This window comes from Athene cunicularia (assembly GCF_003259725.1).
Source record: "Athene cunicularia isolate RWA chromosome 2 unlocalized genomic scaffold, athCun1 chr2_part1, whole genome shotgun sequence".
Classification (NCBI taxonomy): Eukaryota; Metazoa; Chordata; class Aves; order Strigiformes; family Strigidae; genus Athene; species Athene cunicularia.
Window position 1 is genome coordinate 14,444,807 of NW_020799095.1, and position 25,419 is coordinate 14,470,225.

General features: G+C 37.0%; 1 protein-coding gene across 4 annotated transcripts in view; it reads left to right on the plus strand.

The window, feature by feature from the left end:
• Positions 1-25,419, plus strand: part of TBC1D5 (TBC1 domain family member 5) — a 325,748-nt gene that overhangs the window by 291,046 nt on the left and 9,283 nt on the right. For all 4 annotated transcript variants that reach the window (XM_026842526.1, XM_026842528.1, XM_026842527.1 and 1 more), the window contains one exon: positions 9,582-9,681. In XM_026842526.1, the coding sequence (XP_026698327.1) occupies positions 9,582-9,681 (100 nt within the window). The remainder of the gene's footprint in view (positions 1-9,581; positions 9,682-25,419) is intronic.

Consider the following 25,419-nt stretch of genomic DNA (forward strand, 5'->3'; position numbering starts at 1 on the left):
AGTTGAACATTTTTATCTGTATTATAAAATTCCTTTCTTGTTTTTGATACTTGTTTTCAATCAGAGCCCTCTGAACCAAATAATTTATTTTTTTTTCCCATGTTGGTACATAACCTGATTTAGTTCCTAGGAGTCACAATGGATAGTTTGTTGACCTTGCTTTCAACCTTCATTTTATTTTCTTGCTTTTCTCAGTCACAATCCCCTATCCCTTTCAGAGGGATGGCACAGACATATGTTCACTAAAGATTACACAGTGGCAGTTCTGTTTCAGGTTTTAAAATAGATAATTATTTTTCTGAATTTACTTGTTTGAGCAGAAGAGGATGCACTGTGTCCTGGAGTGTTTTAACTTCAACAGCTCTGCATTTTAAACCTAGCCTTCTAGGATTACTTTCTATCTAATTCATTTGTGCTTACTCTGATGTCCGCTGATGTATTTTGAGACATACAGTACTCCCAGAGAGCAGAATTTCTGTGTTGGAAAGCAACAGGTCAGGTAATGATAAGGCAGAGGAGAAAAGAGGAAAAAAAAAAAAAAGTATGCTTCCATAAGTTTTGTCCTTCTTTAAGGTGGATAACTACACCACCATTTCCTTTATGAACCTGACAGAGAACTTGTTTGTGCTTTAAGGGTTCTGATCTAGGAAAGCACTGAAATAAATATGTAACTGTGAGCAAGTATAAAATCCAATTTGCTACTCTGAGCAACTATGCCTACTAGCACTATACAATGAAATTAAGAGTGTTTAAATAAAAGAAAAGAAAAAAAGGAAAGAAAGATGATCCTATTTAAGCGATCTCATCCTGGGATTGTTCAAGCAGTCTGAGTTAAAATGGTGTAGAACAAAAATGTGTGCAGCAATTAAAGCGGTATAAAATAAAAACATGACTCAAGTTCACTGTGCATTCAGTCCACAGGAACAAAATATATGTTTGTAAGATTTATCTGAAAATACTGTGCTTAAAATGTTTACCAGTGATGACAGTATATTCAAAATAATTTTAAAACTGGCAATTGTGAAGATGTGAAGAACGCAAGACATGAGTAAGGTGTATTTGCAAATAAACTGAGCAGAGGGATACTTCAGCTATCACAGGGACACAGAAATACCAGCAGGTAATGGTTCAGCACAGGATCAGTACATAACCACTACTTCTGCAGAAATTAATACCCGAAGGCAGTATCTGAACTTTTGTCTCCCAGGGTAATTTATTAATATCTGAAATTATTTCAATTTGTGCAAACATTTCACAAGTAGCAAAATTCTCAAAGTAAAAGTGATAATATATATTCCATCCCTGATTCTGATACGCTTGGTGAAGTTGATTCCAATTATTTCATACTCCCTTCTACATAGAAGAAACTTCCTCTAAACATCGGCAAAGCAAATGCCTTGTGAAAACTCTCCTAAAAATTCCACCTTTCCATTGACAACAGTTTGGTTGCTAACAAGCTGAAGCCATGTCTGTAAGACTGACTAATACAGCCATATTGTTTCCATGTCCTCCCCATATGTGTGTCTGCAGCCATCTGTTGTCTCTTGGCTTACACTGTTAAGTCCTCTAGAGAAGCGGGTTTTTTCTTTGTTTGTACAGCACCCAGCAGAGCAAGGTCTTGGTCCTGATGAGGGCCTGTGAGTGATACAGTTAAATAATAGACAAGTTAAATTAGTAAATAAATTAAAATTTTGTTTTAAATTCCACTGTATGTAATTCATTGTTCAAAAACAGTGGTTTTGGCTTTAAATGTCAGCATATGCTATAGTATTTTATTGGTTGGCTTGGATCATAAAAAATTATGGGGGTGTCAACCAACATTCAACTCTCAGGTGTTCAAGATTAAAAGGTTAAATCTTGTATTTAATTGTTAGATTCAGAAATAAAAACTAAATAAATTCTCACAAATGGGAAACAGTAACCACTGCTTTTTACTCCAGGGAAATTTGCATAAAATTGAGAAAGCAATTTATACCATGCATCTACGTCTTGTTTGATGTGTAAAATTCTACCAATATCCAAAAGGTGTACTCTGTGTGTATTTTATGAATAAGCACTTAAGTAGTAGTAAGACCCTTAGCAAATCCCTGGCTTTAGGATTTCCATGCATCAATCTCATTTTTCCCATTATTTTCCTCGAAATATTGTGATACATCAACAGAATTATTTTCTAATTTGCCCTGACAATTTGCCAAGACTCAGGGAATGTTTCCTTAGTGCTCTTATTATGAACACTAAAAGAACTGAAAATGTTCCTGGGTAAATTAATATAAGAAAAGTCCAAGTGCTATTAACTACCAAAAAAAAAAAAAAAAAGAAAAAAAAAAAAAACATCTAGTTCAAGAAATCCCTGATCTGCAATTCTGCATAGCCTGGGAGAGTATTCTGGGCAGTACCATTATGTGTTTATATCATGACATACATCTTCCATTACACTTTACCCTACCCATCATCGACCAGCATCAAACAAGACACCAAGAAGACTGGGCCATTCCTCCCAACACAGTTCTGTCACTTTTTGTGTTATGTTTTTCTTTACAGCATTATTGCTTAAACACCATAATACCTTTAAATACTCTTCTCTTTGAAGATGGTTTCCTTTCTGCTGTACTTAACACTTGGTAGTGCTGCCAGGTTAATTCATATTCAGGCTTCAGCTTTAAGACGAATGGAGTTTTGCCACTCTGAGTGTTCATGAATTAATAGCTTGGACATATATTGTTGTAAGCCTTTGACAAGAGAGTTTACTCTTCCCTGAGTTTCTACGTGAGTAAACCAGACAAAAATACAATTTTTCTTTCATTTCATGAACAGTAAGATTGAAAACTAAATAGTATTATGAAAGAAAGACTTTACAGTCCTGATTTTGTGAGTTCATATTTCCTGTTTTCCAGCCCTTATACTTCTGTGTGAATCTCCATGTCATGTATTTGGGAGAAAACTTGTTTAAACTGATAAAAACAAGGTTGGGAAAGAGTGGCTTCTGCCAGAACTATATTTCTTCAGACCTTGGTTTGTGTAGGATGCTAAATTCCAGTGCCCTTACCCATGCCCTCAAACTTTATTACAGCTTGTAAAGTGATAAGCTGTAAAAGGATAGGATTGCAATATCAAAACTGTAACACTTTCTGTAATCTGTTCTTGAAGGTTCTGACCACTTAGAGTTAGTCACAGCTGTTTTTCTGAAACAGTAAAATTTGATGAAAAATGGGGTATGGTAGAGGCATCGCTGATCTCATTATGAGCTCAGGAGACAAGGAAGGTTATAAAAAATTTATTTCCATAGCTGTCTTTGTAAAGGTGAGAAGATAGATGAAAAGAAAGGTAATAAAAAGGGAAGAGCAAGCTTTGGACAAATGGAGAGCACCAGAAATGTATAGATTGGGGAATAAAGTAGCAAAGAAATGGCAGATAATTACTCATGAAAGAATTGGTTTTCGTGACAAAAGAAAAAATTAACAATGTAAGCAAAGTTCTGGATGTGGATAAGAAGAAAAACAAATGTGGGAAGCATAAATATAAGTCAAGTTTTTTCCAGATTCAGTCTTTCCACAAAGAAAATAGTTGGAGATGTGTATATGGAGGCAGTCAAATAGAGTCTCGCTTTGACTGGAGACATAAATACTAACCTGCTTTACGTTGTTAGTGAAATGTAAATCAATGTAACATCACAAATAATGTACTTCCTTTTCATTCTCATATACAATTCAAGATGTTACTGATTATCTGTAGGGCTCTAAATTATCTGGAATGTTGAAAGTATGGAAAAGTTTTTTAAGGACCCTGGGACTAAATTTTCAGAAAGTATAAGATTGTTTTTCTGCAAGATTGCATCATTTAATTTGCACATCTTTGTTTCCCATGTCTGATGCAGTGATTCCTTTGTTTGATTTGCTGCTTGATTTAATTTTTTCCTCATATGCAACTCCCGATATTAGAAAATCTTGAGCTTATATGCTTTATAGGACACGTTGTTTAGTAAATTGACACTGATTTTTTATTTTGGTTAGTTAGTTAAATGATTGATTTTTATTTTGTGGTCAACTGGTTAACCTTTGAGAGCTGTAGCTGAATGAGGTTGAATCACTGTTCACATGTTTCTGGTACTGTGTGTGTCAGTTTGGATGAAAGGTCGGTTTCTGAAGGAAGCATAGACTATAATGTTTTCCTGTTGACTTACATTTGGCCTGTTCAAATTTATAAGTCTCTGTTCATGCATAAGAAAGAGCAAATCAGCACTGCTATTTGTACACAAAATAAAAATGGTATCCAGGGTACTCACTTTCTCAGCACAGTGAGACATAAAAGTTGGCACTCAAAGTGCAGTGAATATTAACAGGACAAGAATCGAGAGCATCTGCACAATGCTGGCTATAAATCACTTGCTTCATCTTTTACTGCTAAAGAATTTAACTTTAGAATACTTTAAAAAAATTGTCATTTTTTCTGAGGGGCTTTGTGATTTTGCTGCTTTCCTTTACAAAGCATTAAAACATTCATAATTCACAGAACAATTTTAGAAAGATACTGTGGAAAGACTAGTCTTAGAAATGTTGATTACAAGAGACCTCTACTCAAGCTGCTACTTGGAGCGAGACAATCACTAACATCAGGTCAGTGACGTTGGATAGAAACTCTACCGCTTCTATGAGTAACCTCTTCTGGTGCTGCACTGTTCGTGTAATGAAGAATATTTTCCTAATGACCAATATGAACCTTCTGAGGGGCACTTTTGGGCCATGGTCCCTTCTATATCATCTGCCGTTGCTGGGTAGAGTTTGATTACATCATCTTTGTAGCTCCATTTATTTGCGGGCTCCCAGCAGATCCCCCTTAGGCTCCTCTTTGCCAACATAAGCAAACCAAGCTCCCTCAGCCTGTCCTCTAGGACTGTAACCATCATGGTAGCCCTGCACTGGATTCTCTCCAGTTTCTCAACATCCTTCTTGAACTGGAGGCCCAAAACATAATTCAAGATGAGGGCTCACAAGCACTGAGTAGAGGTGGGTAATGACTTTCCTGGATCTGCTGACCACATTCCTCCTAATGTAGCCAGTGCACTGTTTACATTGTTTGTGATGAGAGAACTTTATTAAACAACTCAGCAGCCACCGTAGCCTCCAGATCCTTTTCAGCAGGCCTGAAACATTGCAAGTTCCTTTCCTGTGTGCACTGATGCATTGGACTTTTTTCTCCTCAGATGCAAAATTCTGCACTTATTGCAGTTTTTAAAGCAGAAACCTCAAAAACATTTCTTTTGCCTAGTTTTCCAGTGCCTCATCGTGTTTCTGAATTGAAGTTCTACCAATCAGCACTGCAGTCACACCTCCCTATTTTGCATCATCTGAAAATCTACTGAGTGTAAATTTTGTCTCCTCATATAGGCTGTTGATGAAGATACTGAACAGTATCTTCGTAGCAGTACATTGGTTACTGTGCTCATTTCCAGGCACATTGACTCTGTTCTTCGAGCTTAGGGGTCTGACCAGTTTTCAGCCCACCTACAGTCCTTTTGTTTATCCCATACTTTGTCATATTATAGATGATCACACTTTTGGAAATAAGTGTCAAAAGCCTAACTAAAGTAAAAACATATTTCATTCACTCCTCTCCGTCATCTGCATGGCCAGTCATTTCATCAGTTCAGGCAACCAGATTAGTAAATTCTTGTTGACTTTTCTTGATTATTGTCTTGTCCTTTACATGTTGGAAATTGATTCCAAGAGGACATGCTCCACGATTTTTCCAAGAGCTATGGTGAGGCCAAGCATTGTATAGTTTCTTAGATCCTTCTTGCTTTTCTTGAATATGGATGTATTCTCCAGTCATCATATATGTCCTGTAATAGCAGTGATTTTTCACAGATGGTAACCAGTGGTGTTGCAATCACATCATCAGCTTTTTCAGCACCCATGGGTGTATCCCAAGTGGCCCCATGTGTTTGAATGCATACTACTCCAGGTATTCACTAGCCTATTGCCCCCCTGACTCTTAGACATCCCTCTCCTTCCCAAACTGTAGGTGCAGAAATCTGGGAGCAGACTTGGCCTAACAAGTGAGAGACAAAAATGGAATTGAGTGCTGTAACCTTTTCTGTATTATCTATCATTATCTATCTTACCTCCCATAGTAATCAGTAGACCTACATTTTCTTTTAACCTCCTTTTGCTGCTCATACTTATAAAGTTCCTTCTTGTTACCCTTTAATGTCTTTCATTAATTTTAGCTCCAGCTGGGTTTTGTTCTCTCTTGATTTGTTCCTGTGCCCAAACAATGATTGTGTGCTTGTCCTTTGTTTCTTGTCATTGTTTCCACATATGTGCTCTCCATTTTCACCATTTCTATCTCCATATGTGCTTTTCCCATTTTAAGAAGCTCCTTACTCAGCCAAATGCACCCTCTGCATACCTTGTCTGTATGTGCTGCTTCCTCATGTATTTCTGGGTTAGGTCCCCATTCTGTGACAAAGTCCTCCCCACTGTATTAGCTAGTCTGTTCACAAAGATGTTATTCCCTCTCTTTGCCAGGTATACCCATTCTCTAAGTTGTCTTTCCTCATCAAATTGGGTGTCACAACCAAAATAGTTGACGCCCAGCTAGTGCCACCAAGTATGTAGTCATATGTCTGTATGTAGTCACATATCTGCTGCTATCCAGGCTTCTCCCTTTTTGCCATAGAATTAAAGAGAAACACCACCAGGATTCCTGTCCCCTTTGCCCTTTCTCAGGAGCCCTACAGTCACTTTTGAAGTGAAATGCTTTCACATCACCATGTCATTGGTGTATGTATGAATAATAAGAAAAAAACATCAGAACATTAGGTGACCACCAGTCTTTCAGCAACACCACAAGTTGTGGCTCCATGCAATCAAGAACCCTCCTTATCTGATGAGTCTGACCAGAAGAGAGGCACCAACCACTTTGTCACTCATCACTTTCTCTTGGTAGCACTCTGATATGGTGTCCAACCTGGATTCTTCCACTGAAGGAGCTTGTTCTTCCCCTCTGTGGCCTGGGTCCTGCACCACTGGGCAGCTCTCCTGTTGCCAGAAGTCACAAACTTCCAGTTTCCACCTTCTTAGGAATGCATGTCTTAGGAGTGCGTGTCTTGCCTCAGTTGCACTTTCCCTGTCTATTGCATAAACTTTTACACCTTGAAAGATCCTGTCAGTCATCCGTTTGTCACCCTGATGCAATAAAATACACTTGCCTCTTCTTGCAGCTCTTCAGTTGCTGCTGTGGCAACTGCAACAGAGCAAGTCTTCCTCCAGGGAGGTCACCCTCAGGGGTCCATCTGCACAGAGGTTGCCACAGCGCTGCCAGTGACAGCAGGGACAGTGATTATGTCTTATAGCAAGTCGTCACAATTTGTTGCCTTCTTATGCAAATGGCACATCTGAGTCTCGGATGTCAAATGCCAAGGTAACTGTCTTGCACATCCCACTGGCAGCACTCCTTGATGCCCTTCCTGAGGGTGCCAGGTAAGTCAGGAACTCCAAGGGAATTGACTCAGCCTTGTGCAAGATTTCCCAGTTGACAGGAAGCCTCTTGCGCTGTCTGTGAGTTCCCAGCCACAGCCCTCGTTTGTGTGTGCTGCATCTGCCGAAAGTTTCTGCTCCCCATGCTGGATCCTAACAAGCTGAAAGACCAGTGGATGTAGTTTACTCAGAACTGGTCTTATGTGCCAAATGAAGAGGTATTGTTGTACAGTTGAAAAGGTTAGCTTCAGAATCTCCCCAAGTGGATAGAGCTGTCCAAAAGCATTTGAAAATCAATTTACTGCGGTTCTAATCCATGAATAAGAAAAAACAGTGTTGGAAATATTTATTACCAGAAGTTAGGTTTGCTTATTCACTTATAGGAGATAAACTGGGTTTCAATTACTGGCTAATGATTTTAGAATTTCATTATGTTATTTTATAGTAAAATACTCAAATATTGTTGTCTTTCCCTATCTTACAGCTGCACTTGCTGTGCACTGGCAATTTAAACTTTATGGTAGATTATTTCTTGCAATCATTAGCTGTATGTACTAGGAAAAGGTCTTCTGCAGGGACGTTGCTTGAACAGAAATAGCAATGCTGATAGCCTGTATTGGCTGTGACAGAACTGCAGACTTTGAAGGAGATTAGTCTTTCAGCAACTCTACATCGGGAATATAAAATCAACCTCTTTGAGTCTTAAGTGGTCAAAGTATAACGTTAAGTAGAATAAGGTGAGAGTATATTAATTTAAGGATAAACAGCAAAGAAAAAATGTTTAATATCTGTAGACTATAGTGTGGAAAAAAGTGTGTAGGGAAGAAGTGATATTGGTAGATCTTGCAAAATACTACTGTTAAATTTTTTTTTATTTATCAATTGCTTTTGGATATATGCTATATTAGTGCAGTTTCCTTTCCTTGTCTCTGACTCAGTTTCTGATGGAGATTAAAATTGTGATTGATTTATTCAATATTCACCTCTTTATTCTAGGTGATCAGTTTGGGATTTATTTCATTTTGAAATATAGTTCATACAGTCATGTTCAACAATCTCCCATCCAACAAGAGTATGATAGAACTGCAAAACTCCTAAGAAAAACAAAAAGCTAAAAAGTTACTTTATCTGCTTGATTTCAATTGCATACTTAAACAAACTGCTTATATTGTACGTGACTAAGCTTTGAAGGAATTTTTCTAAAGAAGTGGTGAACTTTCTCTGCAGTGTGGTCTTCAGAGTCAAGGCTGGATGCATTTGTAAACTGGCAAGGAAAGGAGTTCAAAGAGAAATTCTTAGCTGAGGTATTTCCCATTGCTTATACAAGGCATGTGGCTAGATAATAATGCTTCTCCTGGGCCTTAAAATCAAGAATCTGTTTTTTAAACTCATATTTTAAATTACGCTTGATGCATATTTGTTAAACATAATTTAATAATTTAGAGTAACTGCTTTATAGTATGTGAGTTGAAAACAGTTTTCACATAAATATTACCTAAGACACTGTGTGGAATTGCAGTTGGCTGGGCAGTTTTTTTATGCAGATAGAGAATGATGTATTACACAAATAAATATGCCAAAGTATGTGGCAGTAATGCATCCTTGAGGTATGGTATTAGGTCTCATGAAATACATGCCTTGAAATATAAAAAACAAATTTTTCTGAGGTTTCAAAGGAGTTGCTGTGGAAATTACTCTTTCAGAAATGAGAATTTTTCTTATTTGGTGAGTTTTTTCTGCCATTGGTGTGGTACTGTGTTTGCACAAGCAAAACCACATAGCTCATCTGCAAAAGAAATATGAATTGTTAACTTTTCTTGGATCAATATAGGCAGATTTTTATTAGACTCTTTAGAAAGTAAAAGGGTAGTATTAATAAACACTGAAACATTAAAACCAAACCCTATTTCCATGAAATGACAAAAGAATAAATATGATTTGAAGGTGATTCTCTTTATTTCCAAAATTTTCTCAGGAACAAAGAAACAGGGAAAATTAGAAGATGTCCTATCTAGATGACCTAGCATGTCAAGGGTTAGCTTACCAGTTTTACTGTGTATCATAAAAAGGTGGTTTTTAATGCTAATAACCTCTTAATTGCAGGAGGAGGAATTGGAGGCCCAGATTTCATTTCTACAAGGACAACTAAACGACTTGGAAGCCATGTGCAAATATTGTGCAAAGATGATGAACACACATCTTGGTAAGCGCAGTACCCTGTGTTAACCTGTAAATCTTTACAAAGGCTCTTTTCATGTTTTTATTAGAACTAAAATAATATTTATGTAGTACAGTGAATATTATTTTACAAACCATGAAGATTGAATTGATGTACCCAGTTCTATCAGATTCTGCCAACCACTGTATCATTATACTGTCGTATTTTTAAATTTGGGATCATGATAGCCATTGATGATGCAAAAAAAAAAAGTAGGGGCATTTTGTTACAGATGCCTTTTGACTGTTCCTAAGATTTCTTGTAAGAGACATGCTGGAGTTCACAGGATGTGAGCTTACACTTTTTAAGCCTGTTTGCAGTTCAACAGTCCCAGAACGATACTTGATGCATGCAGTGATGGTTGTATAAAATTCATAGGCTTTCATTAAATGTAGCATTTTCACAATCTATGCTGATCAACTTCAGTATGTAAAAATGTGTTTCTGTAGGCTGTCTAGTTTGTAATATTTTGCTCAGACCAGGAGAAATACAGTAAGACATCAGTCAGTACATCGGGAACAGAATCAGCAAAGACTCCAATCTAAAATTCAACTTATACATTGCCAAGACAAATCAGAGAAAGTAAACCAAAAGCTTCAATCAATTCAGGTGTAAATATACTTAGCTATGCTTCAATAAAAGCAGGATTTTTAAACTGTGTTGAACTAAACTCCAAAAGTTAGTATATTTAGTTATGTGAAAAAGCACTGTTTGTAAGAAACCAGGGCACAACTGTAGTAATTTTAAGGTTTATTTATAGCCTGAAACATCTAAGCAAATCTAATTAAATTTTAATATTTCAGTGGATAGAACTAAATACATGATAGCTAGGTTTGCCAGATCAAAAAGATCAGATGTGAAAGCCGTATTATACTTGTATTTTCATTTTATTTTATGTGAGTGTTTTAGTAGCTGCTGTTATGAGCCTAGGACAAGCTATAAATACAGTGTTATTTGAAAGTTTGGAATCACAGCCTTTGAAAGCCAAGTGTAAAAGCCCAACAGTTTTAGTCTGATATATTGTATTGCTTCTGTGAGGGTACATGAACAATAATGAGACTAGAAGCAAGCAAAAGGGATAAATTATTAGCTACTGAAATGATGGGGGAAATATTTCTGTGTCAAGAAGAAAAGCTGAAGTTTCTTTCCTTTAGGAAAGAAGACAAGAAATGTTTAGCAGGGATATCAGTTCGGGTACAAGCATAAGCATTTCAACAGTTATGGCTCTGGACTAGAGATAGAATAAACCCAAACAGAGATATTTGAAGTAATCTGCCTTTCGGCACTGGATCCATAAAATGAAAGCAAAAGATTTGTGGTAATATCCAGGTGTTAAGTTCTTTTTTCCAAATACATTAGAAATTAAAACATTTAGGGCCAGTAGTCTCCCAAGAGCACCATGGAGCAGTTTGTTTTCCTCTCAGGTCAGGGAAAGCCATCCCCTACAGAGCTTTGGCTGCAGGGGTGCACCGGGTGCATCCTGGCACCCCTGCAGTGCTCTTCAGAGCCTTCCAGCCTCGTTTCCTCGAAGTCCTATCCCTGTACTTCTTCACGATATTCCTGCATGTCTTGTGAACATCAGGGGCTGCTGACTTTGTAAATCTGGGTTACACTAATGCATTTAAATCCTGTAGAGGTTGTTAACATGCGATAAACAGAGCACGAGACTGAGATACCACCAACCTTCACAGCTTCTGCACTTGTAGCAAACTGATGAGGTTAGGTCTCCCGAAATCAGCCAGCAAATGATCCATGGGAAGGCAGGAAAAAAAACACCAGGATTCTTTCTGGTCTGACCTGTGCAAAATCCTTTCTGACCTGAAATCTGTGCATCAAGTTTGTCCTGGTGGTCTGAGCAGCACATGCCAGCAGGCTGTCCAAGAAAATGGATTCTCTATAAGCATCATATGATAGAACGTGCCATGAGGATTATCTCCAGTGTCCATCCGCTGCTTAGGGCTTCTGGGAATGGCAGCAAAACAAAACTCAGAGCATAACAGGTAATTTCTATGTTAAGGGAAAAGTTAACCCCTGGTCTGATTCTCCTCCAGGCATCTCTTACACATGAAAATTGTTCATTTCAGAGATCGCAGAACCTGTAATCTGTCAGGACACTTCAAGGCTATTACTTCTTCCTCCGAGGCTGAATTTTTCCGACTTTTATCACCCAGCTTTTGGCTTTTGCAGCATTCTTGATAGCAAGGTTGAAAATCCTCATTTAACAACTATATGCAGTGACACTGTCTTGCTAGGTAGAACACTTTCAGATTGATTTTGTAGGGGTTGCTTTTTAAACCAAATAATTTTTGTGGTCTTCCTGTGAATTCTTCGGGGTTTTCACATGCCTTTTGAAGTGGGTTAATCAGATTAGGATATACTGTACCAGCACTGGGCTCAGCAAATTGGTTACTTAGGAAAGGGAAGGTCATCTCTTTACCCTTATGCGGCATTCCTCTTTTTAAACGTTTCTAATGCAGCATCACATTAGTGCTCTTTGATACAGTGATAGGTTGCGGTGATAATCCATTATGACCTTTAAAATTTGGTGGATCACAGCTTTCTAAACAGAGGATTTTATCCTGTAGGTAAAGTTAGGAAATGTTTATTTCCATATGTGTTCCTTGCATTCAATTATATTAAAATTCATTTCTTGTCATTTGGCTTTTTAGCTGAATAATTCAGGTAACTACAATGTACTCTGTTTTCTGCTACCACTCTAACTGCAGACTTAGCCATCATACATTTACTAGTTGTCTAAATTATTGATAAAAACATACGGATATATAAAATTTGAGGAGCCTTACAGAACTATTTCCTTTAACAAAGAGTTAGACAACATTTTTAAGAATTATCAATAAGTCAGTTTTTTAGTCTAAGCCTTTTAAATTTGATAAAGTTTAAGGTTCTTATTTTTAAAAAACCCACATTTTTTTATATTGACATTTTAAACAGTTGTTTTCAGACTTTATTATTCTTTTTCCTGTATTGACTGCATTATATTTACACGTCACAATACTAATTCAAGCTTATAAAAATGCATTTCCAGTGACCATTCACCACAGAATTATTTAATTAGCACTATAAATCAGAATGTCAAACAATTATAGAATGTTATTTCCCTTACAGGGAGAATTCTAATGACAGTCAGAGGCAGTTACTTCATGAGAGATATCATGTGTGTTGTGGCTGAGAAATTATTAAAATGACCACAAAGTCATCTATTCTGTTTTGAATCCCTAATCATTTATAATCTATTAATATCAAATCCAATTATACCAAGTATATTTTTATATGATATCTTGTTAAAATAAAAAATTGCCAATTTGCCCTATAATGATATTACATTTCTGTACTAAGACCATTGTATTTCTATAGGTTTCAGCAGATATCTGCTAGTACTGCATTTTGTTTGCATAGAGTGCAAGGAAAGACCAGAGGGATAGAAGGACAGTTTTTATTTTGTTCATATATTCAATGATGCTTTCATTAAATGTTTATCTCCTTCCGTAAATAAACCACACAGTGTACCACACAGCAACGACATAATTAACTGCTTGTAATATCAGAGGATGTTACCATGGGAATGAATGATGGTTCCGAAATATTACTACTTAGTGCTATGTGTAGAAATTAGAAATAGGTTTTTGATTATGAAAATGCAGAAAAGCTGTTCTGTGATCTTTGTCTCCTTATTAGGGCTGTGCATTAGGAAGAGCTTTAAGAACTGCTAAGACGGAATGCCTTTTAATGCCTCTGAGGACAAATGTTAAAATTTTTATATGTAAAAAGGACAGATAGGAAGACAGATTTTACTTCTGTTCCCACCCTTTTTCACAAGCTTGTCGTGGCTTTCAAAAAAAAAAAAACAACAAACTGTGTTCAATTTTTCCATTAATGAAATGAAGATACATCCAATCTTGTAAGCTTGTCCTGTGGCTTTGTTCGCAATATAAATGCAGAATATTACTCAGCTTATAGTGAAAAAGTGTAGCTGCCATAGCTATTACGGCTCCAGCATCATCACAGATACATTTTCTTGATGTTATTTTTTCACATACACTGGCCTTTTTCGGGAAATAATATTGTCCCTTGTGCATTCAGTAATGTTCTTCAGCATTTTTCTTCCTGAGGTACTTTTCTGTTAGTGCACATAAGTACCTCAAGGCTCAGTGATTCAGAAAGCCATAATATACCAGTTAAGTATTACCATATTATAACCTGTCATAATGTTATTTACTTTTCGAAGAGTTTTGATTGTTTCCTCAGTTCCGTTCTTGCAATATATGTAAAGAAAAGCGTCAAGCTAGCAAGTGCATTCAAAAGAATATTTTCCCTGGTGAATGTGGTCTCTGAATAATCTGTCTAAGAGACCCGCACTCAAATGTTACACAGAAGCCCCCACAGTATCTGCTGGAAGGCTCCTCACTTGTCCTTCACATATGACATGGAACTGAGTTTGAGGTGTTAGTTCAACATGAAGTCCATCTGGAGGGTCTCAAAGAGCAAAGCTTCATTACATCCCATGCTCAAGCCAACACAGCACTGTTAAATGGCAGGTCAAGTGACACCAGTTAATGACACTGCCATCTGACACCATCTGCTATTCTAGTATCTTTAAGGTTTAGACCATGTCAGCACTGGCCCAGGATTAAAGCACAGACTCTTAACAAAAAATAAATTAAGACCCTGGAGAAGTATCAGTCTTCCATGGGCAAGTACTAATGTGAGAGATTGTGAAGGATGTTTATGAGCTTGCCAGTTTTGTTCCAGAGAGAAAAGTGCTGAATTTTAAAATGTCATCTGTTTATAAAGGACAGGAACCAATCCATCACTGTTCTGTAAGACAGAAGAACCTACCATTTGTTTCCAAGAGAGATATAGTTTCAGACCTCCAAGTGTGTGAAAGTTTACCAAATAATTACACATGTAGTACAAGAAGCCCTTTTCATGGGAGGCAATTTAAAGGAACATTGGTTCAGTATTAACTTGGATATGGGGATCTTTATATAGAAACTATTCCTTTTTGATAGGCAATTTATCAGGTTATGAAAGTAGAGAAACTAAGGTCATTCCACACTTGCTTTTGCTTAAGGGCAGCACTATGTAAATGCAGAAGGTTGCTTCCCCAGCTAGCTGAGATTCAGAAGCAATTTAACTGCTTTCTCACAGCATAGAGCCTCAGCTAATGAGCCCTGTGGACTCATACCAGCTCTGCAAAGAGTTAGCTCACAGAGTTCTGCACAACACCCTGGAAATATGTGCAAAGGTACCCAATTTTACTAGAAGAAACCTGTCTGCCTGGTTTTATTAACTTCATACTGGTACTGCTAAACTTGAGACAGCTGATAGAGGGACTTTCGGGTGGGTCTCAAATATGTTGCTCAATATCCAGATTTCTAAATCACTTCTTGTCTTGGAAGCAACGTCACAAAAACCTCTCGGCTCTGACCCACATCTAGTAAGCTTTATGCTTAAACATGATGGCTAAGACAAAGCAAATAAATCCTTCTCTGAGCTACCTGTACAGGGCTAGTTGAGTTGTCCTTATGCTGCATTTTGTAATGTGACTTCTGCTATCTGTAATATGTTGCTATGTCCTTCACCAGTACTCCAGTACATCTCTGCCCCTCCAGTGTGGATTATGGAAGGGATGTGGAAAAGTGGTTTACATCCCCCATTCTTCTAAACACCACTGACATTCTGCCATTGGAATGACATGTCAGCTCTTGGCTTTCATAGTTAGGCTGTAGATAACGGTACGTATTTACAGAATGCCCAGAAGTCATGGCATCACAGTAACAAAAAAAATGAAAGCTAGTCTTTTGAGATGGGATCACAGGATGTGTCCCTGCCACAGCCATCAGGCAATGCTGGCAGTTTTAAGATTCGCTTATGCTGCCTGACATCTCCCAGACAAACATTACTTGGAAGACTTAATAAACACAGTTCAAAGCCACCTTTTCACTGTGATTACTGCAAACACCATTAGCAAGGAAGGAAAAATATAAAATAGATAAATAAATACTTACAGGATATACTTGCGAGTATAATTTTAGTTAGTGTGTTAAATAGCACCTTTAAAGGCTTGATTAGACTGGTTTCATCCATCCTTTATTTAACAATGAATGCACTTGTTACAAGGATGCATTTCATTATAAGGATCATTTGCAGTGGAGAGGGGAAAGTTGACTGACTTGCTGATTATTTAGGGGCTGATATATTGCCCGATATAGATCTGGATGCAGTTCTTGTTAAATATATGCAAGATAGTACTGAATTCTTGTTTTATGTATCATGTGATGAGGTGAAAGGACATTTTTGTAAGGATAAAATGAAATGGAAATTATTCTGCTGCCCTGGGTTGAAATGAAATGCTTCAGGATTTGTTGAGGAAGCAAGTGCATTAAAGGAGTTCTCTTATGCTTGGGATATAAATAAAATAATCCATAGTTTATAAACCCAGTGTGATGAGAAATGCTATAAATAAAAAAGGCCCCATCAAACACAACCCTGTGAGTCTAAGGGAACTGCTCCTTTGCCTAAGAGTAATGATGTAAACTAACCTATGAAAACAGCTTATAAATAAAGAACATTAACAAATTTATTAAATCAAATACAGGAATGGTTACTAGGAAATAAATATTTGTTGTATAGCATGACTTTCAGACTTCACTTCTGGTCATGCTATATATATATGTAGGAAGAATAAAAGTGTAATTCTTCATGCCTCATGAATTTTAACCACCGTTTTGTCCCCTGAGGGTAACTCCTAAGGTCAAAAACACACAGTTCAACTGATGGAGAGCTACTTTCTTTCTACCACAGCTGTGCCAGTCCTGAAAGTCCGACTGTGGTAGGCAGTTACAGATGCTTTCATCCCAGTAGTCTGAATGAAAAGATGAAAATAATTAAGTTTATGCACCCCATCATTACATTAATAGCTTTCCTTGCAACTTTCACTGAATTCCTGTCACAATGTTTACTTCCACTGGCTTCTTGCTTCTTTCCATTTGTGTGGTGAACCTCTCTCGGCCTCTGGCAATCCACCCTTTCCTTCCCACCCTTTCTTAGGCATTGGTTGCTCTTCTGATGTCAGCTTTAGAGAATAAAGCTTTAACAGAAGCTAAAATCTGACATGACTCAATTGTTCATTTCCCCATTATTTCTGTAAAGATCTTTGGCATTATTATAGCTGAACCTTACCATAGTCACTGGTTTGTTTATTATTGTATTCTTCAAGATACACCTTTAATTTAAATCATTATAGCTATGTTGTAACCAACCAGGTGAGCAGAAGCATATATGATATGTTTCTTTCACTCTCCACACTTTGTTTAGCCTTTCACAGTTGACCATCATGTTCAAAATACATTGCATCGTTAGAGGAAGGGCACAGAGCTACTTGAATGATCCCAGACAACAACTGTTTTCACTGAAGAGGACTGCAGTAGGTAAAGAGACTAGGTGACATGGAAAAGTCCCCATCTTCAGAACAGAGCAGCAGCGTGACTCAAAACTGTACATAGGCAGCAAACAGAAAATTAATACATTTATCAAATTTGTGCCAGACATTAAAAAGTGCAGGGAACAAAACTAAGGCAACAGAGGAAAATGACTTTCCTTTCACATGCATTTCTAATTATCTTTTCTTCTTAAACCAGTTTAAGTCAAAGTCTCTTCTAAGTGGCAAAACAGTTTTGTGTGCAACTCAGAACACTACTGAATAGTTGTACTGTACAATTCATTCATTTCTGACATCCAGATTCTCAGACAATGAAACAGAAATTGCAGTTGTCTCACCCAAAACCCAGATACACTCTGTGGATACTTAAAAAGTCGTTAACAGTGTAACACTGATTTTAGGAGTACTGCCCCATCTCCTCATGGCACATTTGACCCTAATATGTTTTCCCTTACAGAAATGCCTTAGGTTAGAAACAAAAGTTAACGAACAGAGATAGAATATAGTTAACAGACTGAGATTTATGCAATAAAGGAATAACCACAGGGTAATCATAAAGATCTCAAAAAATTATCAAAAAGAAAGTTATACAATACATCTGGGTGATTAACACAAAATAGATTGAATGATACAGTGAACTTACAAATTGGCCCCATTCCTTCTTCCCTGACTCCTGGAGATGGCACTTGAAGTTAGTGTCTTTGCCATATCTATCCTTAAAGAGAACTGAAAAGTCCTATAGTTGTAGTCAGAATCCATAATTTCTTTCTGTACGCTACTTTAAAATTGAAAGGGCCTGTTTCATACTGTGTATTCCTTCCTAATGAAGAGTAGTCTTTAGCTTCGATGCTTTAGCTTTTCTTCCGGGCTACAATAGCTGTAGGAAACATACTAATTACTGAGCAGCAACCATGATAATTACGTTAATAACGTGTATTGGATGTATGTATTATCTCCTGTATCGCATCGGTTGTCTTCATTGGTGTTCGGTTCACCTCAGAAGAAACAACTATCCAAGACCTAAATCATGGGTACGCTGTAGATTTCAACCTGAAATAAGTTGCAACATCCTTTTTTGCTGAATGACAGCACAATTTCACCAGCTTCACAGCACAGAAAACTCTGGATGTTTTTCAATTGGGAAATGTAAAATAACCTTTTGCATGAAGTATTTTAACCAATAGTTGTCCAGTATATTGCTATTTACATAGGCAAAACTTGCACAGACTAAAATCAACACACACCCTCAATACAAGTTATTCAGTTATGGTTATTAAATATCAGTTAACCAGGTAAATATTTAAACAATTTTGATAATACCTGATCCAAAACGTAGACGTTGTCTGAGGAGTTAACATACATTCTTTGACCCTCAATCTTTCAAGAATAAAGTATGCAACAGTAGCCTTTAAAGTGTTTACAGTGGAAATGAGCATAAAATGCATCAGCGAATACTCCTCTTACACACAGAAATAAGCAAATGCATAACACTTTAACATCACATGAGATTCTCCACAGAGGTCAAACACTAAAGCTAACTGGAATGAAACAATTCGTATGCTTGTTTCCGTAAGTCCTCACTGTAAGCAATTAGGTTGACAGAACAGTAGAAACTAGTAACTGCAGTGATGGTTTTCATACAAATAAGGAAAACTCTAAACAATGATCAATTAAAGGAAAATACATGTTGATATATTCAGAAGTATTTATTAACACAGGTTGAGATAACATCATAGTCCTATACTGGAGAAAATGATCTCATAGAAAACTTCAAAAACTGTTTTCACAGTTTGTTGTCATTTATTCTATATATGACACACATCATAGAAAATCCCTTAAGAATGTTTTAAATGGAATTTCAGGCATTTATGGATGTTTGCTTTCAAAACTCTCAATCTGTCCAGGTTTTTATGTAGCATTTACCACAATGGTGTTTTAGTAAATCATTCTGCTTGTAAAATCAGAAACAGTTTTAATGAGTTCAGCCATACAAGAAGTAGAAAACTTTATATTTTAAAAATCTCTGCATTATCTACAATAACTATCTTTTACACAACCATACTAATTTTAAGGTGTAATGTCTGCAATCTGTTGCAGTATGAAGGAAGTCTTTAGAACGTAAGGAAGAGAAAATGTATAGTTTCCCCTTAGGAAAGGTTTCGATTTCTTATGGCTATTAAGTTTGTCACTTATGCAGAACGAATTTTCATTTGCTTGTCACTTCACACCAGAGTAACTTTTCTATTTCTAGTGAACGTAAACAGCAAGAGAGCAATTCTGCAGGAGAAGAGAGAGAATACTTGCTTTCAACTTTAAGAAAAATATACTGCTTGGAGGTGCTCAGAGGCTGGTAGCCCTAGTAGGTGTTTGTAGTCACGGGTAAAGAGTTTTAGTGAGCAGAATGGAGATGGGGGAATATGGAGCACATGAAACAATAGCTACTACACAGATGTCATTTGCCTTAACAATGATCAGCACTGTACATTCATGTAAGGAGTGTGGGATGGTACAGTGTATCATCACCATCAGGGCCAAAATTTCTCCAAAAAAATTAGCCCTTCATAGGAAGAGAATGCTCTCTCACCTGCCATGGGAGGCACGATGCCTGTGCTCTTTTACATTATTTTCGAAAGCACAGTATGTCTGGGAATGTCCTGGTATGCCTTGGCAGTGACACATATATAAGGTATATGTTAAGCATAATTTGCTTATCATGGGTAAATTAGAGTGCATAGTTAAGAGTTGATCTGGCCTTTGAGCAGGGGAGGCAAAATGACTTCATGACCCTACCAACCTCATGTTCTGTACATCTACAATTCTGTGCACTGCTATGAGTTGATAGTTGGTGACTTTTTACCACATATTTCTCAGATGTCACAAGCATTACCACACATTAAATATTGATAAAGTGTTGGTGTTCCACACATGCCACATGAATCAGAAGTATATACTATATAAATACATAATTTATATTAAAATAAATGCTTTAAAGAATACAATACTTCACAAAGAATTTAATACTTCAGATTTTTAACATCCTTAATTTCTTCAGCAGTCAAAAGTTTCTGTGATGCTTCTAATACAATGTGTTACAATAAGAGTTGACATTCAGAATGAAATCGATAAATGAAAGTTAGGCTACTTAGTGGTGTTGCCTTCATCAGCTCTTAGACCACAAACTCTGTTGTTTGAGAAGGAAATTTAACTCTTCTCATTTGTATTTTCAATACTGGGGAAAAAATGCAATATTTGGGAACGTCCTGAGCTGCATTATTAAACAGCAATATCACTATGACATACAATGTAGTCTCTAGAAAGGCCGCAAATCCACTGTTAAGTTCTAGATTTTCCATCCAGTTTTAAGGAGAGAGCACATTTTCATGATCAGTCAGATTAAGTTCAGGTGGGAAAGAAGGATTTGTTGTGAAAAGTGAGAAAAATTATCAGAAGCTAAATTCCCAGTTCATCCTTCCAGCCCTCTAATGTTAGTGAAAAAGCAGTCTTGCTATCACTATACTGTGCAGGAAATATTGGAAGCATTTTCTGTAAACCCTGATTTCATAAAAAAGATCATACAAAAGGACTGGAATATGAGGCCAGAGATTTGATTATGCCTTGACATTCTATGGGAACCTTGGGATTTGTGTGCTTTCCTTCCTTTTGGAAAAATCGGGAGGTGAATTAATACAGTTCTCCCCTTACTGCTGTCTGCTTTGGCAATGAGAAGGTTGCTTTTGCATTCTGAATTTGAGCTGTCTTCTCAGTCGTGGAAAGCAAGGGTGAAAAAAGTCGATTTAACATGATTCTGGCACTGTTGATTGTTCACAAGTCATTGATCAGGAACTATAGTAGAAAGACAGAAAACATAAAAAGCTTGCGGCTATTTTGAATTAGCTCTATCTCCCGCTTCTCTGGTTGAAGGGAAGAGGTGCAGATCTATCTTCCAGATGGGCAGGGATGAAGGGGTGCCTGAGAGGACTTTGCCTACAGCAGACTAGTTTTCCCACTCCGAGTGGGTTTCTTACAAAATCTGTATTGAATGCATGCAGAATTTTCAGTGAAAGTTAGTTTACTTAATAAGCCTCTAAAGTAATCAGGCCAAGCCTAACATCTTTTCCACATGTGGAGAGGAAAGTTTTGAACAGCCCCTTTCCCTGGCTAGGGAGCTCAGCAGTGACTCCACACACCATCATGCAATATGTAGCAGTTGAGTCATCAAAGAGCATAAACCTTCTCTCATTTTCCTGCTAGGAGCTGCTGTGGATTATTCTCCTCTTTCATCTCTGCACAGAGGATGATAGCATGTCTTCAGTTTATATTTTAGAAATTAAGTTAGGAAGAGGAAGTAGAAATCCTGATTTTTAAAAAAATACTTATACAGTGAGCTTCCATGTGAACTTGCTTGTGGTTTGGTGTAACTCTTAAGAGCAAGAAATGAAAATATATTTCATCTTTTTAGCTGTTTCAACTGTTGCCACCCAAATCACTACTTGATACACTGTTTTTCTATATTTTGTAGAAAAGAATAAGCATGCAATCATGGCATGTTACTCCTCTGTAGTTATCATTGGCTTTAAAGTGCATCAAGGCAGCTGATCATAGTCTTGCTGAGGAAGTGGTTATTGATTTACTGATCTAGTATCTATCATTCTATCTAGTATCTATCAAATCAAAAATCTAGTATCTATCAAATAATCTGCTCATTTGACAAAATGAATTCTAATCAACTATATAAAAAGCATCCCTTGGGTGGTGAGTCTGGTTTGAGGGCAGCCATAATAGTGGATGACATTGCTGACTTCTGAGAACAACTGGTTTTACAGCTCCAGTATTTCTGAAGCTTAGTCAAGAATACAGTTAGGGTATGACCATTCATTTTGTGAAACTTAGAGGTTTGTTAGTACTGTGTTGAAACAGATCCAGAATCTTGTAATGGCTGTCTGGGGTCTCCTACGTATCACAGCAGTGCTCCAGGTGACAGATTGTAAAATTCACCTTTTGTTTTCCTCTGGTAAGAACTTCACTGAAGCGGGTGATTTTTATTTTTTTTTTTTCCTGCAGAAAGCATTTGGTATCAGCTAAATGAAATATTGATGAAAGAAAAAGAAAAAAAAAAAAAAAGTAGTCAAAAATATTTTATTTTGCCTTAGTTTTCTAAGTACCATAGGATTTTGTTAACTTTTGAATCATAACATAAAATAGATATTTATAGCATAGAATCCAACTGGACGCAGTTTTGGATAATCTAGAAATCACATAATCAATTTGTTTGATTCATTGTATCAATGTTTGTTTTACAGGTAGGAAGGTGTTTTCAGTTCCTAATTGACATCTGTGGGGTTTTTTAAAAAAAAGATAGTTATTATTTTATTAAAAAATAACCTTAATTAAAGCTTTGAGGTACTGATGAAGAGCATCAGACAAGGTAAAAGTGGAAAAGGAATATGGCCAATTCCTTCATATTCATAAAGCACTTATCTCAAAATACAGCAACATCTCCTATGAAGGAATAATAATTAAATTATACATCTCAGCTTAATGTAGAAGTCCTTCAGCTGAGCAATACCATATCAAATATGCTTCCTAGCACTCTTAACAGAGCTACCGTTTTTAAAAGTATTTATAGTTACAAGGGTATCTTTTGAGATACAGAAGGGTAAAAGTTAAAGCTTTTGTCTGCACTAGAGCGCTTAGTTTCCCAGTTCATCTCAGCAACTGACTGCCCTGTGAGGTCCCCCCATCAGTGGGAGGAGGCTCGGCTGGAAGTCCCTCAGGTGAGGACTGCTGAGCCGTGGCACGGCCATTCAGGGGAGTGCAGCTGCGGAGGCACGTACAGAGTTGCTTGCCATCCCTCCTCTTCTTCCCACCTCTGCTTCCAGTCCCCATGGATTGTGAAGGGTGGCCCCAGAAGGAGAGTGTGATCAAGGAGGCACTCACGCAAAATGACACCACTCCATATGGTTCTCTTATCTAAGGATTTTTTTTTTTAATCCTCTTTACTCATTAGCCAGGGAATGAGGATTCCATACTTATCACTTATTTGGTAGACAATAAACTCTGGTTTCAAAATGGACGCGGGTGGTAGATTAGGAGCCATGTGCAGTTCAAGGTCATATTTAGAAGAAGGAAGATCCATTGCCAGTTCCACAGGGAAACCTTCATTCTGCTTCATTGTACTAGAGAAAGACATCCCGATTTATGACCTTATGTCACAACTGTTACTTAATGGGGAGGCGGGAGGGGGGGGGAAGTGGCTGATTATAGCGATTTGCCGCTTGGGGCATTTTTCTGGGTTAAGTGGAAGTGTGCTCTCTGAGTCCAAAATTGTGTCTTAAAGCAAGCTCCGAATGGGAATTTCTCCAAAACACATTTAATTATTTTAACTGATTAAAAATAATAGACCCTATATATCCGAGACATATGTCATACTGTACTTTAAAACATACTGCAAATTGAAGGAAAAATTTTAGAAACTCAACAGGTCAATATTAGAAAATTTTGCTGTATTTCAGACCTTTTCTCGCTTAATCTTTTTTTTTCTGAAACTAATATTAAAATCTGGGATAGATTTTGCTGCAGTAAATATGTGATGATATGAACATTTTAATTAATATTTTCTGCCGGCTATCATAGTTCTATTCATAAGTTCTTAGAAATTTCTCAGTGTACTGGCTCTTCAAACATAGGTATAGCTGGTTTTCATAGCGACGATAGATTCTTTTCCATTTTTTAAAAATAATGACTTATAAACATCTCTAAAGAAGAGAAATAATGATAGATTATATACCCATCATGTGTAATGCCTTTCAGCTTTTGTTCTCTCCCTTTTTTTTTTTATTTTTTAGATTTTCCTTATTTGTTCTTTGACAGGTTGGAGATTTGTTTTAAATTATTTTCTTTGTCCATCTGCTTACTCAGTATGTATACCTTAGTTTTCTAATGCATGGTTTTAATTCATGCGGGGAACAAACACTGTAGAAATGCTTTTCTTTCTAATGCTGCAAAATGGAAAAAAAAAAAAAAAATTGAATTCAGTGATTCAGGGTGCAATTAAGCATTGCTTTCCTGCCTATGAAGACTTTGGACTGATGATGTTTCAAGTTCTGGACCTTTCAAAAGTGTGAAATCATGCATTGTTTGTTAAACAGGGGAAATGAGGATCTAAAGTATTATTTTATAAGTAAATATCTTCTATTTACTAAACTGAGAGACTAGATAGTTTTAATGTAAAATGTATAAAAAGCAAGTAAAATGTTGAATTATGTTTTTTCTCAATTCATGATGCTACATATTTGTGGAAAGATCTAGTTTTATATTATTTCTAGCCTTTATAATGCAATGTCTTTCTGATGTAAAATTTATACTAGACATTGTTCAGTTGTACTACGTTTGACTTCATGGCTGCAGGACACTGACGCTGTAATATGGTAAATAATGAGTGCTAAACAATGTAAACATGGATCTCCTTCTTCAGATAGGCTGCTTATGCAAAGCTGAGTTATCCTACCTCTACTGTGGCTGATGACCTGGATCACACCACTTTTCATGGACTCCTGTCATGTCCTTTCCTGGCTCTAGCCTATTGCATTATTTCTACTTTTCAGGTTGCTTCTTTAGTGGTTCATTTAGTGCTTAGGCTTGGATCCTCTTTGCCTTTTCCATTCTTCATTTATGACCATTACTGATTTCTGACCCCCACTCAATTTCAAACTTCTGTGTTTAATATGTGGGGTTTAAATCCACCTCTCTACTTTTAATCTTTCTGCTTGTCCAGTCTCACACATCTCATTCTTTTGCTATTTATTCTGTAAACACGAAACTTATGCCAAATTACTCAATGCTTTTACTTGAAACTTCATGTTGTGTCAAAGTTGGCAGTGTCATCATATTTGTCATTGTCAGCATAATCAGCATAACGTGTGGCAACAGTTTTGGCTTTTCACTGGTTCAGGCCCTGAACATGTAGGATGTTTTCAAAAACAAATAAATGCAATGCAGCTGTGGATTAATGGTACAAAGGTCTAATTGTGAAGCACCTGGGATACAGGTATTTGTGAGCAGCAAAGCATTGTTCCCAGATGAATGTCACTGAGGGATTTGGGCCCGGCTCTGTGTATGTAAGACAGGAGTGGCACAAAAGAGTATCCTGTCATTTTCAGTTGACAGATACCATGTCATCCTGTAAATCTCTCACTAGGAATCTTTGCTGTTTTCTTAAAGAGGAGGAAAGTAGGAGTGAGGATGCTGGAGAAGAACCTGAC